At 33.8% G+C, this 16,793-nt stretch overlaps 4 protein-coding genes and 1 pseudogene across 5 annotated transcripts; 1 reads left to right on the forward strand and 4 right to left on the reverse strand.

Annotated features, from left to right (window-relative positions):
* Positions 1-1,742: 1,742 nt before the first annotated feature.
* On the reverse strand, positions 1,743-4,181 carry LOC145755453 (solute carrier family 22 member 15-like pseudogene; annotated as a pseudogene).
* Positions 4,182-4,189: 8 nt separating this feature from the next.
* Positions 4,190-6,664, reverse strand: LOC145755452 (solute carrier family 22 member 15-like). The gene has a single exon (XM_082571692.1). The coding sequence runs from the start codon at positions 6,534-6,536 to the stop codon at positions 5,070-5,072; it is 1,467 nt and encodes a 488-aa protein (XP_082427818.1). The 5' UTR covers positions 6,537-6,664; the 3' UTR covers positions 4,190-5,069.
* An 11-nt stretch (positions 6,665-6,675) lies between these two features.
* Positions 6,676-10,253, reverse strand: LOC145755451 (tetratricopeptide repeat protein 7B-like). Its single transcript, XM_082571691.1, has 2 exons — positions 10,134-10,253; positions 6,676-9,821 (listed from the first exon to the last, which is right to left on the reverse strand). Exon 2 carries the CDS (start codon positions 9,808-9,810, stop codon positions 7,387-7,389), a length of 2,424 nt encoding a protein of 807 aa, XP_082427817.1. The 5' UTR covers positions 9,811-9,821; positions 10,134-10,253; the 3' UTR covers positions 6,676-7,386.
* A 364-nt stretch (positions 10,254-10,617) lies between these two features.
* Positions 10,618-15,519, forward strand: LOC145754824 (neuronal PAS domain-containing protein 1-like). 2 transcript variants are annotated; one of them, XM_082570958.1, is made up of 13 exons: positions 10,618-10,850; positions 11,029-11,264; positions 11,382-11,470; positions 11,782-11,871; positions 12,124-12,256; positions 12,657-12,751; positions 12,869-13,086; positions 13,198-13,304; positions 13,374-13,524; positions 13,647-13,717; positions 13,806-13,852; positions 13,933-14,068; positions 14,203-15,519. In XM_082570958.1, exons 1-13 carry the CDS (start codon positions 10,744-10,746, stop codon positions 14,994-14,996), a joined length of 2,274 nt encoding a protein of 757 aa, XP_082427084.1. In that variant the 5' UTR covers positions 10,618-10,743; the 3' UTR covers positions 14,997-15,519. The 2 variants fall into 2 exon arrangements, with proteins under 2 accessions (XP_082427084.1, XP_082427085.1); XM_082570959.1 differs by having other exon boundaries at positions 10,745-10,850; positions 10,976-11,264.
* A 236-nt stretch (positions 15,520-15,755) lies between these two features.
* On the reverse strand, positions 15,756-16,662 carry LOC145755206 (COP9 signalosome complex subunit 8-like). The gene has a single exon (XM_082571435.1). It carries the CDS (start codon positions 16,525-16,527, stop codon positions 15,949-15,951), a length of 579 nt encoding a protein of 192 aa, XP_082427561.1. The 5' UTR covers positions 16,528-16,662; the 3' UTR covers positions 15,756-15,948.
* Between the last annotated feature and the right edge of the window lie 131 nt (positions 16,663-16,793).

Consider the following 16,793-nt stretch of genomic DNA (forward strand, 5'->3'; position numbering starts at 1 on the left):
CAGTTACACTTGCGTCTATAAGAAAAACGATGTAAAAACGTGTCAAATATGATGTACTTTAGTTGTTAAGATTTCTCAAGTGCAAAGTGTCAATGAATAAAAAAAATAAGAGAAAAAAATGCAATTGCCTAATCTTGTTACTTTTAAATGTGTGCCCATCATACCAGTAATATTTATTTTTTTATATGATTGGTAATATTTAAATATTAATTAAACCTAAGTTTTTTAACATTTATAATATGACGTCACAAGGTTCAGCAAACACTTACGTAACAATATTTACTGCAAGAGTACTATCGTTCAAATCGATTTGCACTTGATCAAATCTTTTTAAAGTTTAATTTTACTAAAATTAGTGCAGCTACTATTTTGTGTACTTGGTAGTTTTTGTGTCTTAATCTTGATAAAATCACACACATAATACTTGTTAGGGTTTAATGTGACCTTTTCCATTTCCGTGTTGATGACACTTGTTTAGATTCAAAGCCTTATCTTCGAGATATTATATACCCTCTTCGATATGACGATTAATGCGATAGAGATCGAATCTGTTATAAAAAATAATGGCTTCGTTTACTTTCAGAAAGCCTTTTAAATAAGTTTACTATGAACTAAGTAAGTAATATCAAAATGAAATGGGTATGTTTCTGAATTTAGCAATTTCGCAAGCTTTGGATGTCAAATCGTTATCAGGATATCGCCAGTTTTAGATTATATATTTTACTGAAAATGTATAAAAAATATTTCTATTGTTTAATGATATATGACAGACCTAATTCAAACTCAAGATATTTAAGTTAACGCCTAAAAATTTAATTAGAAGGCGACAAGGCTAGTCCTAAAGTGCGGGTTATTCTAGTGAATGGGCGCCACTTTGCGAGTCAAAACGTTTCAAAAAAATAAAATATTATTCTGTAAAATTTATCGAAGGTATGTGGTAAAAAAGAAGCAACATAGAATCAACAGGAATTTAACCATGGCACCAGTCCATTTAAACAAACATTCGCATATTGGTCAATAGGCGCGTTAAGGTCCAAAAACGGTTAGCCATAATATCATTATTTTAGAAGGGTTAGCCGTTATATAACTATTTTACATTTTTTTGTATATTAATATATCTTTGATGTGGGTCGGTCAAATTGAAGACCTAAACATGGAGTAACATCAGTTACTCCGACCCAGTATCGAGTTGCCTTTAGCAGTTTGGGATATTATATAGATTATAATTGCCCGATAATTATGCCGATTAAAGGCTCGCTCAGCAGGAGTTCATGCCGTTTATAGCGCCTTACTCAAAGGCACTACAGCATAAGAGCAGTGAGGATTAAACCCACGACCTCATGTGTGGTGTGTGCTACGTTTTTATGAGGACAAAAGATGTTTTTCTCGTGGTACTGCAGGAGTTCATACCGCTTACTTAAGGGTGCTACAGTATGAGAGCAGTGGGGATTAAACCCACGATCTCATGTGTGGTGTGCGCTACGTTGTTATGTGGGCAAAAGCTGTTTCGCTCGTGGTTCTGTTCGGACGTTTCTTACTTACGAGGTGCAGAAATTGTGGTTAATGTAATTTTTCTAACATAAACATGTAGCCCTAACTGGCCAAACGTAGAGTGTCACTAGTTGGGGAAACTAGTGGGGTGGGGGTTTGGTACTTAGGAGATAAGAATGAGTAAATTTCTTTAAGCACTTACCTGTATTAAGCTTTATTGACGTTTTACTTCAAAATTAATCAAGTAAAAGTCTAGATTCCATTTAATAAAAAACACCAAGTACCGTTTAATAAACACCTGTTTCAACAGCGAAGCATAATTGCAAAAAAGGTAAAACATAAGTCACAATACTTTAGCTATAAATAATTTAAATATATCACATCAAGATAAAATAGACAATATTCATGTCAACATGTACAGTTTGGTGTTAAATTAGCTATTTTGGAATGTTGTGCATTGTACCATCTTTAAAATATTATAAATTTTGCAATTTCATAGAAGTAAAAAAAAATAATTAGAAAAAATAACATAATGCAAAACCTCTTATTTAAAAAAAAGTAACTATTTAAAATAAATTGCATTTAAGTATAAATATTACTAGGTTAATAAAGACAAGAATAAGGCACAACTATAAAATAAAAAAATATATATTAAAAACAAATGTGTATTGCAATTGAGATTGGTAAACGCTTTGTATAAAATATGTACAAATTTATAAATATTAATTGTGTTAGATAGTACATGAATATAATATAAAAATAAAAGTAGATATATAACCATGAAAAATTGCAAGTTTTTAGCTAAACATTTTCCAGGCACTATTAAATTTAATGGAATGTTTTTGTAAGGATAATGCCAATGCAATATTACCAGCAGTTAGATATTTAAGATTTCTAAATAACAAATTTCCTAAATATAGCACAACAATATAACATCTAATAATAAATAAGCATGTTGGTTTAAAAGAATAAGGCCACCTATTTGCACTTAAAACATAATATAGATCAATAAAGTACAGACTTAAGTTTAAACTCAAATGATCTTTAAATCATTTCTTCCTCTTCCAGCAACCCGATGCGATCTTCATCTCTTTGGCAAGTAGACTTAGTCTGTTTGCCTGTCACATCCTCCAAGGAATCAGGGATTGGTTGATGCAGAGTTTCGGGAAGAGCAAGGGCAACAAAACTGGCAAGGACTGCAACAATCCCGAACAGAACATACGGAATTGCAGCTCCGTAAGTCGAAAGATTGATTGCAAATGGACACAAGATTCCTCCAATCCGGGCGCACACCGATGTTGTTCCCATGCCAACGTTCCTGATAACTGTCGGAAAAAGTTCGGTGCCATAAATATATGCAATCGAAAATGCTGCAGTAATTGTGATCTTGCCACATAGTGCCAACCCCATTTTTATGTTCGAAGTATTGTTTTGGTCAACGTGTATAAACATAATAAGAATACAGCACAACCCGCCAAACAGCAGCGTGCCAACAAGGGTTTTTCTTCTACCGGCCCAAATTCGATCTATTAAAATTGCAGCCAAAATAACACCGGGAATTTCACAAATACCCGATAGAGCAACACTTGTGTACAAACTCGATGTGATGTCACCAACACCCATTGTTAGGCCATAGTAAGTAAAACAACACACAAACCAAATAAAACACATTGCCATTGTTCTAGAGTACATTATCTTTGAGCTAAAAAGGTCGCGAAAAGAATAAGATCTTGATTTCTTTTTGCCCTCGGAGGCTTTCGGCGCAAGGATAATTGTTAAATATTCTTTTTCTGGGACTCCGTTCTTCTTTGCTAAGTAGCGTAGGATAGTTTGAGCTTCAGTTAATCTTCCCTGAGAGTATAACCATCTTGGCGACTCCGGCACAAAGAAATAACCAAACATTAATACAATCCATGGTACAGATGTAACAATACACAGGTCTCTCCAGTTGGTAAAAACACTTGCTAATCCAGATAAAACAACGATTCCCATTGCAAACGTTGCTGGTAGTATGTTACCAGTTATTGTCCACATCGAGGAGCCCACAAGCTCCTGTGCCAGCACAAAACTAACTAGTACAGTACCTCCTTCAAATATTCCAACAAAAAATCGAATTGCTGTCATCGTCTGATAGTTATTGGAAAAAGTCGTCAGAAAACTAGTGAACACTAACAAAAAAAGCACCTTGTAGAGCACTGACTTGCGGCCGTACTTGTCAGAAAGCTGCCCGATTAGCAGGTTGCCGACTAACACACCAAACATAAATACCGCCTGGATTAAACTTGCCGTCCACAACTTGTCGTATAAACTCCAATCGCTGATGATTGTTTCCATTTTCTCCACTCTAGGTTTGCCGCGCTCGGAAGCGTTGATTGTCGGTACTGCACCGATAAAAGTCATTTGAACCATTTGTCCAGCTAGAAATAAATTTATAAATGCCAGCAATAAGAAAACGAAGGTCTGGTATTTGCCTAGGGCACCGACTACTTTGAATGCTTGTTCTACATCCATAGTAAGTGCTTAGGTTCTCAAGTTCCAATTAAAAAAAAATTTTCCTCCCCTACAGAGCGCAGAATATGTTTGGAAATGACTTCCACTTGATTTGAATAATTTTCTTCTTAGCATGTGTTTTAGAAAAACCAGCAAACAGCCTAAAATTGTGCTTTTCTCAGTTCCTATAACAATAAAAAATTTGATTATTGAAGCATTGATGAGCATTACCAACATGAATAAATTACAAAAATCTCTAGGTATTAAATATGATATTTGTATATGAACCCAAATTCACTACTAATATCCAATAAAAAACATTAGGTAATTTAAAAAAAAAAATATTTCAAGATTGGTTTTTGATCAAAATAATATTTCTGCAAATAATATGCATTTTATCAATCAAAATAAGGCACAAGTAGTGACATTTTTGAGATGTTGCGTATTGTACCATGTAACATTTTTTCTAACCAACCCCATTTTAACATACATATATATTTTACAATTTCATATCAGCTGGAAAAACATTAACTCAAATAGCATAAATTATATTATAAAAAAATGTAATGCAAAACCTTGTTATCTAAAAATAAATGAGTGGTTACTATTTAACAATAAAGTGCACTTAAATGTAAATTTAACTAGAAAGGTATGGCGATAAGGCACAATTATTAAACCAGCAAAAATATATTAAAAACAATTGTGTATTGCAATTGAGATTGGTAAACGATTAAGGAATGTGCAAGTTTATAAATAATAAATGGGTTAGATAGGGTATAAAATATTACTTCAAAAAATATAGGTATATACCCCTAAAAATGTAAATAAAACAAAAATTTATACAAAAATGCTTTTTTTTAACTTAATTTAACAAAATATTTTTTGCAAGGCAAGATGCCAGTGCTATACAAGCAGTTAAATATTTAGAATTACTAACGAACATTTTTTTAAATATAACACAATGATATAACATATAATAATAAATAAGAATGTTAGTTAATTATATAAAAAAATATTAATAGAGGCCACCTAGTTGCACTTTAAAACCCTTTAATAGTAAAGTACAGTATTAACTTAAACTTAAATCTCTAAATCATCTCCTCCTCTTCTAGCAACCCAATACGATCCTCATCCCTTTGATGGGAAGACTTTTTCTGGTTTCCTGTCACATCCTCCAAGGAATCGGGGATCGGTTGATGCAGAGTCTCAGGAAGAGTAAGGGCAACAAATCCAGCAAGTACAGCAACAATCCCGAACAGGACATACGGAATTGCAGCTCCGTAAGTTGAAAGATTAATTGCAAATGGACACAAGATTCCTCCAATTCGAGCACACATTGATGTTGTTCCCATGCCAACGTTTCTGATAACTGTCGGAAAGAGTTCAGTGCCATAGATATAGGCAATAGAGAATGCTGCTGAAATCGTAATCTTGCCACATAGTGCCAACCCCATTTTTGTGTTTGAAGTATTGTTTTTGTCAACATGTATAAACATAATTAGAACACAGCACAAGCCCCCAAACAGCAGCATGCCAACTAGGGTTTTTTTTCTACCGGCCCAAATCCGATCTATCAGTGACGCAGCCAAAATAACCCCAGGAATTTCACAAATACCTGATAGAGCAACACTTGTGTACAAACTCGAAGTGATGTCACCAACACCCATTGTTAGACCATAGTACATAAAACTACACACAAACCAAATATAACACATCGCCATTGTTCTAGAGTACATTATCTTTGAGCTAAAAAGATCGCGAAAAGAATAACTTCTCGATTTCTTTTTGCCCTCGGAGGCTTTCGGCGCAAGGACAATTGTTAAATATTCTTTTTCTGGGACTCCGTTTTTCTTTGCTAGGTAGCGCAATATTGTTTGAGCTTCAGTTATTCTTCCTTGAGAGTATAACCATCTTGGCGACTCCGGCACAAAGAAATAACCAAACATTAATACAATCCATGGTACAGATGTAACAATACACAGGTCTCTCCAGTTGGTAAAAACACTTGCTAATCCAGATAAAACAACTATTCCTATTGCAAACATTGCCGGCATTATGTTTCCAGTTATGGTCCATACTGAGGAGCCTACAAGCTCCTGCGCAAGCACAAAACTGACTAAAACGGTACCGCCTTCAAATACCCCAACAAAAAATCGAATTGCTGTCATCGTCTGATAGTTATTGGAAAAAGTTGTTAAAAAACCAGTGAACACCAACAAAAAGAGCACCTTGTAGAGTACCGACTTGCGGCCATACTTATCAGAAAGCTGCCCGATTAGCAGGTTGCCTACCAGCACGCCAAACATATATACTGATTGAATTAAACTTGCCGTCCACAACTTTTCGTATAAATTCCAATCGCTGATGATTGTTTCCATTTTCTCTGCTCTCGGTTTGCCGCGCTCCGAAGCATTCATTGTAGGTACTGCACCGACAAAAGTCATTTGAACCATTTGTCCAGCCAAAAACACATTCATGACTGCAAGCAAGAAGAAAATGAAGATCTGGTATTTGCCGAGGGCACCAACCTTTTTAAATGCTTGTTCTACATCCATGGTAAGTGTTTAGATGTTCAAGTTGCATTTAAAAAAATGTTTTTGACTTCAACAGATTTTGTTTGGAAATTCTTTTGGGGTTGATTTTAATAATTTACTTCTTGACATGTACTTTAAAAAACCTACAAACAACCTAAACAACAAAATAACTTGGTTATTTATGCATTGATAAGCATGACATTATACCAATATACTTAATTCAACTACAGATTTACACCCATTTTTAATAGACCATGGGATTGTATATAACGCAAAACAAAAATGATTTCTAATAAATAACATTCACAAATTGTAAATATAACAAATTATTCAGCAGGTTTTTGACCAAGATTACACTTCCTCAATTGATAAGCAGTTTCACCTACTAAAATATAGCACATCACAGTGAGATTTTTAAATTAAATCAAAACAAAAATTGAACAGTTTCTACTGCAAAGCATGGCATCCCTTTTAAACAATTCGATAAAGCTTTTAATTTTGACTAAGTCAAAAATTGATTTAACAATATATAATTAAAATGATTGGCTGGTAAAATGTTTCAAAATATATTGATTATAACTCTTTTAGGTTCAATCAAATTATTGAAAAAATGTTCTTTGGACAAGTTGATAAATAAGTAAGGTAAAACATTATAATATAATAAAAATATATACAATGTTTTAATTTAGCTTTACCATAACTAATGTCCATTAACAATTACCATTAAATTGAAAAAAAGGATTAAATTTTCCAAGAAAGTAGTTTGTCTCACACGCAATTAATAATTTATCAAAAATTTGCAAAATTACAAAACTAACAGAAACATGATAGTATTGCTAGGTTAATTACAAATAAACAATTTAAAGTTTATCTAGAAATCACTGTTGATGCTTGAAAATGGTACGATAGGAGCGGTAGACTCCAAATTTAAAGCCAAGGTCGTGCATTCAATTGATCTTTCTATTTCATTTTCTATTTCTAATATATCGGCCAACAGCTGCCAAGCAGTATGTGATATACAGTCTAGTTTAACAGCATTATGCAACATTGCCTTAGCAAATGAGACCTTTTTTTCTGAGCATAAGATACCACAGAGTTGCTCGGTGGCAGGTAGATAATTGGGATCAACAGTTAAGGCTTGGTTGTATAAATAAACGGCTTCGTGGATATGGCCACGACGTTGACATATTCGGCCTTTCATGCACAAGATTACAGGGGAAAGTGAGTTAGGTAGAGCTGCTTCTAAGACACACATTTCCGCTTCATCGCACCTGTCGAGTTCAAGATACACTTGAGCGACTTGAACCCAGGCTTCGCTGTTCGTGGACCATGACATCAACCCACTCGGTTTGAATTCGCCGGCCAACATTGTGATGTCTGATGCCCCACCTCTATCCACCCTTGACACTGCAATGGAATTAGCTAAAAATGAACCTGTCTCTAAGTCATTTCCAATGCTTTGGTTGGCAACGCTGAGGCAGTCATTGTTACCTAGATCAAAACCATTTTCGGAGGGACACTTTGATGGTTGCGCGGAAAACAACTTGATTATTTTATTACCTGTTTGTAGTGCTTCGTCACATTGGCCCATACACAATTGGAGTTTGCAATCTAATGCTAATAACAATAAATTTTCGGGATATAAGCTCACAGCTGCACGCATTGTCAGTTTCGCTTCGTGATACTGTTTCATAGCCGTAAGTAATAGAATAAGAAGTCGCAGTGCTTGCAAGTTTTCCGAGTCTAGCTCGATGGATTGTTTGGCGAACTTGAAAGCCTGAAGTATTTTGCGATTTTTGGCATTCTCTAAAGCCAGAAATAACAGTGATTTAGGGTCGTACTCATCTAGTGAATGTGCTTTAGAAAATGCCTGGATGGCTTTCTTCCTTGCCTCTTCTTTTTCTGGTTGATTTAATTTGTGTTTAGCACTCAAGGAGTGGCCAATACCCAAGCACAAATATGCCCGAGATTGCAATCCATCGTCATCATTTTCTTTCTCTTCATTTAGGTTAGTTATGTCTATAGCTTTTTGAGAGCATTGCAAGCCCATTTCAATAAGGGGCGGCCTTTGTTGATAACATAGTTTGGCTGCCATTAAGGCAGGCCCAGGGTCTTCAGAATCAATGCTACAGCACTCAGCTAAACTTTTTAATGCCCGGTTAGCTTTTCCTGATGCGCAAAGCGAAAGTGCAAACTGATACCACAAATGAAACCTGTCAAAGGCATATTTGAGTGAGCGTTCGATAGCCGAACAAAAAGCTGAGTACTCTCCAAGCGGTAACAAAGCAATTGCAAGCAAATTGTACATGTCCTCGGCAGTTTTTAATGCTTGTTCCCTGCTGCTGGCATACTCCGGAGACATGTCCAAAATTGGGTCTAAATTTAGAACAGTTTCGGCAATTTGCAACAGAATTATTGCTTCCTGTTCATTGTATTTAGAAACAAAAGCCTTTTTGTCTAACACAGGGTAGGAATGCTTATTTTGTGATGTAGATTTGGGTTGTACGTTCTTATATGAAGCCTTGGATAGACCTCTTAATAGTATAGAAGCCAGTTTTATTGACAAAGCTTGCTTTAAGTTTTGTGGAACACTTAGACTTGTAAGCACATTACGCAGAAAGTTTACGCCTTTGCCTAACTCGCGGTGTTTTATATACAATAATGGGGCTCTCTGTATGGCAGTTTCCAGTACAGTGCTAACTAAACCATCGCTTTGTAAAAAACCCCTTGCAAACACTTTGTCATACTCACATAAATAGATGAGCAAATATTGTGCACAGCGTTCATAATTCTTCATCGCTTTTAGTTCAGTTTCTGTTTGTTTTGTACCTGACCCATAGATATGCTCCATGCATAGGCCTTTCAATGCAAAGGCCTCCGCAAGCAACCTTATTTTGTAGATGCTCTTGTGCGAAATATTCTCAAGATCCATTTGATCAAGCAAATCAAAACAAGGGGCCAGGTTACCTTGCGCATAATGTACTTTGGCTAAAAGCAAAGAAGACTCCTCTGTGACATTAAACAAAGAATCCTTGCACTCAACTCCTGTTAGCTCGCTAAGCTTTTGTTTAGTTTGAGCGAGGCTTTTTTGAGCAATGCGAACATTGTTGGGTCTTGGTTCATGATCGATCAAAAACATCTCCAGACTTATTTCGCCCTCGATCAGTTTCACAACGGGGTCCGTGTCCCCATATTTGGTGATTGTTTGTTTGATCGCTTCACTGTTTTTGGCCCATTGTCCCTCGTTTCTGTATCTCAAAACTTCAGACTCCACTTTGACTCTTTTAGCTGTCATCTTAGCCTTGCCTATTTGTTAAAAAAGCGGAAAATAAGTCAAAAAATAAAATATTATGTAGAATTTATGCAACTAAATAGCCTATCTTATTATTTTAAAAGTAAATTTAGACAGTAACCCCATTTCTTTAACATTTTATTTGAAAATATAACTATTAAAATATTTTTAATTTTATTTGTAAAATCTAAAACTTTATAAAGACTTAAACTATCTGACTATATAGAAAGTATGACCAATTCGGTTTTTACATTTTACAAACTTAGAGCAGTAATATAGAGAAGTATATAGTAAAAATTAAAAATATAAACAAAACATAAACTTACCCAATTCAATACAAAGTCAAATATTAAACCTTTAAGCAGTGTATTTCAACTTCTAAATGTCTAGGTGTACGTTTAACTTTTTAACTACACGTAAAATGTAAACAAGACGTCGAAAACTTTTCAACCATAAAAAATGGTCATTTTACGATACGGTACTATTTGGTTACCGAAATATTTTAATTCAAATAATAAACAAGTTATATATACATTAAATTAAGTAAATAATAAAATTAATCAAATTTAAAATATAGCGTCATTTATAATTAAAAACAACCCTTTAATTGCCGCCAAAATTATTATGCTAACGAAATCAATACTTACAATAAATGTACCGAAGTGCCGGTTTGTCCTCGCTATTTTGTTTTTCTTATTTACGTTTTTTGAGGTGTTACGTAATTTATTGTCTAACGTTAATTAAGTACTAAAAGGCATTTGGCATGGGTAAAAATACAACTTATTCTATGTTTATTTTATGACCAGGTGTCTGGTTATTTCTTACAGTAGTTAATGGTGCTAAACCGCATTAGTTGTGATAATATTCAATGTGTAAACGCAAAACATTTTCTTTGTGCTAAACATTCATGTAATCTGGAAATAAAAGTTATGAACTATGACAGAACAACAAAATCTTCATCAGAGAGCACTTGGCATTGAAATGAAGGCAGATGATGACAACCAGGGGAGTAATGAAGATGGAATGGAATCAAAGAACACAACGTAATTCTTTAAAAAATAAACCTTTGGTTGATTTTGAATAATGTACTATATTTACCCAAATTTTTATGAAACTTTACTTTACAGTTTTATCCTTTTTAACTTACGCTGTTAACTTTAATTTGTAGTGTGTTTATATAGTAAATTCTACCCTGAACAGTGTAAAAATGGACTTTTCCAGATTAATTGTAAAAAAGAAAGAGAAGTCTCGAGATGCCGCAAGATCCCGACGCGGCAAGGAAAATTATGAATTTTACGAGCTTGCTAAACTCCTTCCAATACCCGGCGAAACCTCAAGTCAATTAGACAAAGCTTCCATTGTTCGACTTACCATGAGCTTTTTGCAGTTGCACAACTTTCTAAAGTCAAGTTACAACTGGAAAAGATTGTCAACGAATCAATTGCCATGCAAAAAAGGTAAATAAAATGGGCGATATTTGTGTATGGTATTGCAGGTTGGTTTAAAAATGTAAAGCTTAATAAGTTAGATGGTACGGTGTTGCAGAACAATTGACTTTATCCACATTTTTTTAGTATCCAAACCTCACAATAATGAAAAACAAAATGCCAGCAAAGATGCCTCAAACTATGTCGAAAAGAATTACGGAACTTTGACCTTACAGGTTTACTAAGAGTTATTAAAAGTCTGTGTCAACATTGTAAAATATTTTTTTTTTTTGCCGCTATTGTTTAACTATTCTAGGGAAGGTACCGTTATTACCACTATAATTGAAAGTTAGAAAGTGGTAATGGAAGAATACTGGTTAAATTGTTAATAGTTTTAGTTGTAAAAGCAGTGATATGATTTTAGAGATACCCTTTTGGTGAATTTATTCTATATTTAAGGGTCTAAAGTTGTCCAAACACTGTAGTTAACTATAGACTATATTTATTTGTTATATTTTTGGATAACAATTTTTTTTTTTTCTTTAAGAGTCTGGATGGTTTTATTATTATCCTAAACAAAAGCGGTCGATTTCTTTATGTCTCCAGTACAGTCTCTATCTACTTAGGACTGGCACAGGTAAAAGATTTATTCCTGGTAAATTGTGGTAAACCACTTGTACTGTGGTTACCGTCACCACCTTAAAATATCAAAGTTATTTATAAACGATTTGTAATTGAAAGTATATAGCACTCTTGACTTTAACAAAAAAAGGTTATATTGCCGTACTCAAGGGCGCTGCAGCATGAGAGTAGTAGGGATCGAACCCACCACCTACCCTTATAGAAATTTTTTTTTTAAATTGAAAATAATTTTTTTCTTCTTGGTTAGGTCGATCTTATTGGCACGAGTATTTTTACTTACACACACCCCTCCGATCATTCTGAACTAAACGAATATTTTAAAAGAAAGTGCCCCCAACAGTCTAACAACTCTTCAAAAAGAAGGCAAAAATCATCAGAAGGTAAGATTAAAATTATAGGCATTAGCACATTGCTCTTATTAAATAGAAAACGTTATTTGTTTATTCACATATTTAATTATGAACATACGGTAGTTAAACCCACCAAACCACAGTTTTTTCTTTTTTTGAACTCAAATTTCTATTTCCTTGAAATCATAGCCACTGGGTATAGCAAACCTGACATCAGATTAATGTTTACACTTCTAAGTAAAAATGGCATCTAATCAGTACCGGTACTATGAAGAAGCGGTTAGGCTTAAAATAACTTGCATACTGCTTGAACCTGATAATTTTCTAAATATATTATTAGATATAGATACAGCTTTTATTGATAATAGATTTTTGGTATCAAATTCTTTAAATTTTTTAAGAACAGTATTTTGTAAATTTGAACTTTTAGATGAAGATTTAAAAAATTCGTCATGCTCATTTTTTATCCGTATGAAATCAACTTTAACTAGAAGGGGCATGAGTGTAAAGTCATCAGGTTATAAAGTAAGACTTTTATTAATGTATATATATTTCATTTTTATCTAATAACTTAAGAATGTACAAAAAAATATGTTCTTAATTATATTGTCCAAAAACCATATATTTTTTTACATTTAACAGGTTGTGCACATCAGTGGCTGCTTTAACACTGGCCCTTTTTTCGACCCTGATTGCTCAAGCGATGAGGACGATCAAGCTCAGCCACCTGAGGTCTTGCTTGGGTTTGCTGGGATCGCGCAAGTGTTACCTCCACCTGCCTTAGTGGACATTAAACTGGACAACCCCATGTTTGTCTCGAGGCTTGACCCCTCCCTTCATGTAACATATTGCGAGAATAGGTAAATACATTTAAAAAAAGGGGATTTTTTTATTTTCCTTGTTGTCTATGGCATTGTAAAATTTTAATGCATTTAAATTCATAAATAACATATTTTTTAAAATTGTTCAAGCATCAAAAGTTTGACTTGTTATGACATTGATGAAGTCACAGGCGAATCTTGGTACAAGTTTGTGTCGAATCCAGACTTGGACAAAATGAGAGCTTGTCATATGGAAAGTGGGTATTTTTAAATACTGTAAATATTCAATATTTACATGTGTCTAATGCCATTTTTTTTTTGCTTAGTGCTTGCCAAGGGCCAAGTAGTAACACCCTACTACCGATGGCTTTTAAAGAGTGGGGCATCGATATGGGTGCAGTCAAACGTCACGATTGTAGTCGACAAAAACCTTAACACTGATGAAGACAGTTTTGTCTGGATCACATATATTTTAGGGTAAGAAAGACAAAGACCTAACAAAGTACTTTGTTTATAAACAAATTTATTAATTTTTTCTTTAATCTAATAGAGTAGTTGTGATCTTATCATTGCCTTCTTTACATTTTTTATTTTGTTAGGGATGAACATCAAGGTTATCTTGCCAAGGCTTGTGCAAACACAAGTTGTGAAGAAAACGAAGCCAACGAGGGTGAGTTGTAGAATAAATTTTGTCACTATTTGCATTAAGGGCATTGAAAACCTTTTGTATAGTTTTAACTTGTTTGATTTGTTTTCAGAAATCCTTGGATCAGTTCAGGAACAAAATAATTTTCCATCCGTCAAGGTAACTAACTAAAAGAAATCAGCAAAAATCATTTAATTGTTTGGCTTTAAAATTATAATATTATTTAAAAAACAAAACAGAAGGACGAACCTCTCAAGTGTCATTTAGCGTCGAAATCAGAAAAGAAAAGTGTAGGCCAACCACCTACAGATAAGAAAGCGAATTCACATCCAGCAAAAAGACCCTTACCCGAAATTAAGACATTAAATCTCTCTGGTTGGTAATTAAATTAAATTTAAAAAATTAAGTACACAGCTTCTTGAAACTTTAAAAATGTTAAGATATAAAAGAAAATATTTTTCACTTTAATTGTTTTTGTTTAACTTTATTCTATTTGTTCTGGTGTTTAGGTCAAAGTGAACAAATATCTCCTGTTGTAAAGAAAGAAAAATTGTCGAAAAATTATAAGGTTACACATCGTGACCAAAGGTGTTTAAAAAATACGAAAAAAGAGAGACCTTCGAAAAATGCAAAGAAAGAAACAAACCACGAAGAAAACAACAATCATGACAGTTACTGGTTTAATCCTCCGAATCGCGAGGTTTCTAACCACAGCGATCTCCCTCCAGGAATTAAAGATTTTCAGCTCAGCAACCCACTTTTGACTGCTCAGTCGAGCCCAACTGTCATCCACCACCATTACCCATTCGGTATCAACCCCAATTTACTAAACTCCAACCCGGTGCTCGCTAAAATGATACGAACAGCAAATTACGTTGCAAACGAGCCTTTATTTTCGGCTGGCGAAGCCTATATCCTTGCCCCCCAAATGAACTTTTTTCCTCCGATTCTCACCCCCGTTCCAAACTTAATTGCCAGTCGGCCGAACAACATCGGGTGTTGCCCAGCTGCTCTGTCGGCCATTATCGATGAGCTCCGAAAAGACCCCATGCGCAAAGTTAACCCGCCTAACAAAGTCGTCCTGCCAAGTTCAAAGTCTCCTACAAGTTCAAGTAGTTCACAGGGGGAAACACAACGCACCTCCAGCGCCTCAAGTGCTAATATTCCTCAACATATACTTAACCTGTCTAGCGTGTCGAACCCCGGCGTGTTAATGCAGCCGCTGACGCACTATAATTGCGCTGTGCCAGCAAGCCCCATTATTTTACAGCCACTTCTACATAATTCCTCTCTTCCAATTTGAGTTCCATTGCAAGGTTAAATTCTCAGGTGTTACATTTGTATTTGTTTAAAGTGTATTCCAATTACCTCAATCTATTGAACCATCGATGGTCAAAGTTAAAATTGGTGCGATAGATTATATATTTTTTAAAAGTTCAAGTTATGGGAGATTTATATTACCTTGATCTCAAAATGAAATACATCATTGTTGTTGTTTTTTGTACTTAATAACACAACATAATCAACGTGCTTTATTTTTATTTTTCCAGTTTCAAATAGCTGGAGTGCTTGATTTTTTTTAGTGTTCTTTTTAACTGCAGCTTTGTTAATGCTATTTCCGTGCAATTGTTTTATTTTTTAATGTGTTTTGTTCCATGCGTGTTTCAAATCTCAATGAAGTTCTCGTTTTATTTTCTGATCGGTATTATTTTTTAACTGCCTTTTATTGTGGAGTTCCTTCTGTTTATCTTCTGCTATGTAATGAACTCTTATTTTTATATGCTTGTTTATATAGACTTTTAAAATGGGTCAAAATAAAAAACACACTTTCAAAAAATTAAGAGCCTGTTTGTTTAGGTAAAGTGGTTACGCTACTATGTATATATTTATAGAGTTAAAAAAGTAAAAATACCTTTTTAATCTTCAAGAAAAAACACGATGACAAATTCTAAACAAGATTTAAAAAACTTTTAATAAAATTTCTGCAAAGAGAATATATATTCAATATGTTAATTAAATTATTGGTTAAGTACTGTATGGAACTGATCATAAAATTTGCAAAATATATTAAAAAATAATTAGTATATATAATTTAGCATTTTTAATTTATCAAGTACTGAAGTAAAATACATCATTTTACACTAAGAAAAAATTATGTTATTTTCAAACAAAATTTAACAATAATTAATGGATAATCAACACTAGTTTTGTTTTTCTAAAGTTACTTTAGTAGCACAGATTAATTTTATATATTATCATGTTTCTAAAAAAAGAATATATTTTGTCAAGCGTTCTAAGTGTTCTTCATTATTAAGAGTATATGTTTCTTGGCATTTATTTTTAATGGGTTTAACAACCTGTGTTTCAGTATTAAATGTCCACTGTTTTTCCTTAACCAACTCCATGGCTTGACTTTCGTTTAAACCCAATACGTTCGCTAAATATTGTGTTTTAATTGAAGTATACCCGCCAGCAATTAAAGTCAAGCAATGCTGCCGAACATTTTCTTGATAACAAAAAAGAATCTTGGAGATTGTTTCACTCCATTCAAATGCATTAATAGCAGAATGGACACCAGCATAGTCATACGACCATGCACACTTTCCAATGTTCCATACTGCTTTGAGTTCCTCAGAACTTGCTTTTATTTCACTGGGTATGCGTTTCCACAGAAACTTTGCATTGACCAGGTCATTTGAAAAAAGCACCAATGCTAACAATTCTGTGTAAAGTTCTGCATTTAATTGTCCGTGTGGTGAATCAAGTTCAAGATTTTCGATAACTTCCAGTCTTTGTGCAGCAACTTCCCTGGAAAATTCTTTTATTTCCTCCATGGTCAAATGTCAAAAACAATTTAACTAAGTATCTTAATGTTGTTTTAAATGATCAGATGATTAAATAAGGGCAATACCTTCTCCAGAAATAATTATTTGCTTAAAATTTATTGTTTAAATACAGACTTTGTTAATTTTACCTGTATAAAACAATCACGTTTTTATGTAATTAAGTATTAAATCATTGTACAGGTATTTCAAATTTTTCGCTATAACTATGCCAAATTCAGGTCTCAAGGTCTTTTTATCCCATAAAAATTTAATAC

The sequence above is a fragment of the Corella eumyota genome, chromosome 6 (assembly GCF_963082875.1).
Source record: "Corella eumyota chromosome 6, kaCorEumy4.1, whole genome shotgun sequence".
Taxonomy (NCBI): Eukaryota; Metazoa; Chordata; class Ascidiacea; order Phlebobranchia; family Corellidae; genus Corella; species Corella eumyota.

Coding starts and splice junctions, on each gene's coding strand:
- LOC145755206 (XM_082571435.1), bottom strand. CDS start 16,527: ATGGAGGAAATAAAAGAATTTTCCAGGGAAGTTGCTGCACAAAGACTG.
- LOC145755451 (XM_082571691.1), bottom strand. CDS start 9,810: ATGACAGCTAAAAGAGTCAAAGTGGAGTCTGAAGTTTTGAGATACAGA.
- LOC145755452 (XM_082571692.1), bottom strand. CDS start 6,536: ATGGATGTAGAACAAGCATTTAAAAAGGTTGGTGCCCTCGGCAAATAC.
- LOC145754824 (XM_082570958.1), top strand. CDS start 10,744: ATGACAGAACAACAAAATCTTCATCAGAGAGCACTTGGCATTGAAATG. Junction 12,257..12,656: donor AAGGCAAAAATCATCAGAAG/GTAAGATTAAAA, acceptor TTGAACTTTTAG/ATGAAGATTTAAAAAATTCG. Junction 14,069..14,202: donor TAAGACATTAAATCTCTCTG/GTTGGTAATTAA, acceptor TCTGGTGTTTAG/GTCAAAGTGAACAAATATCT.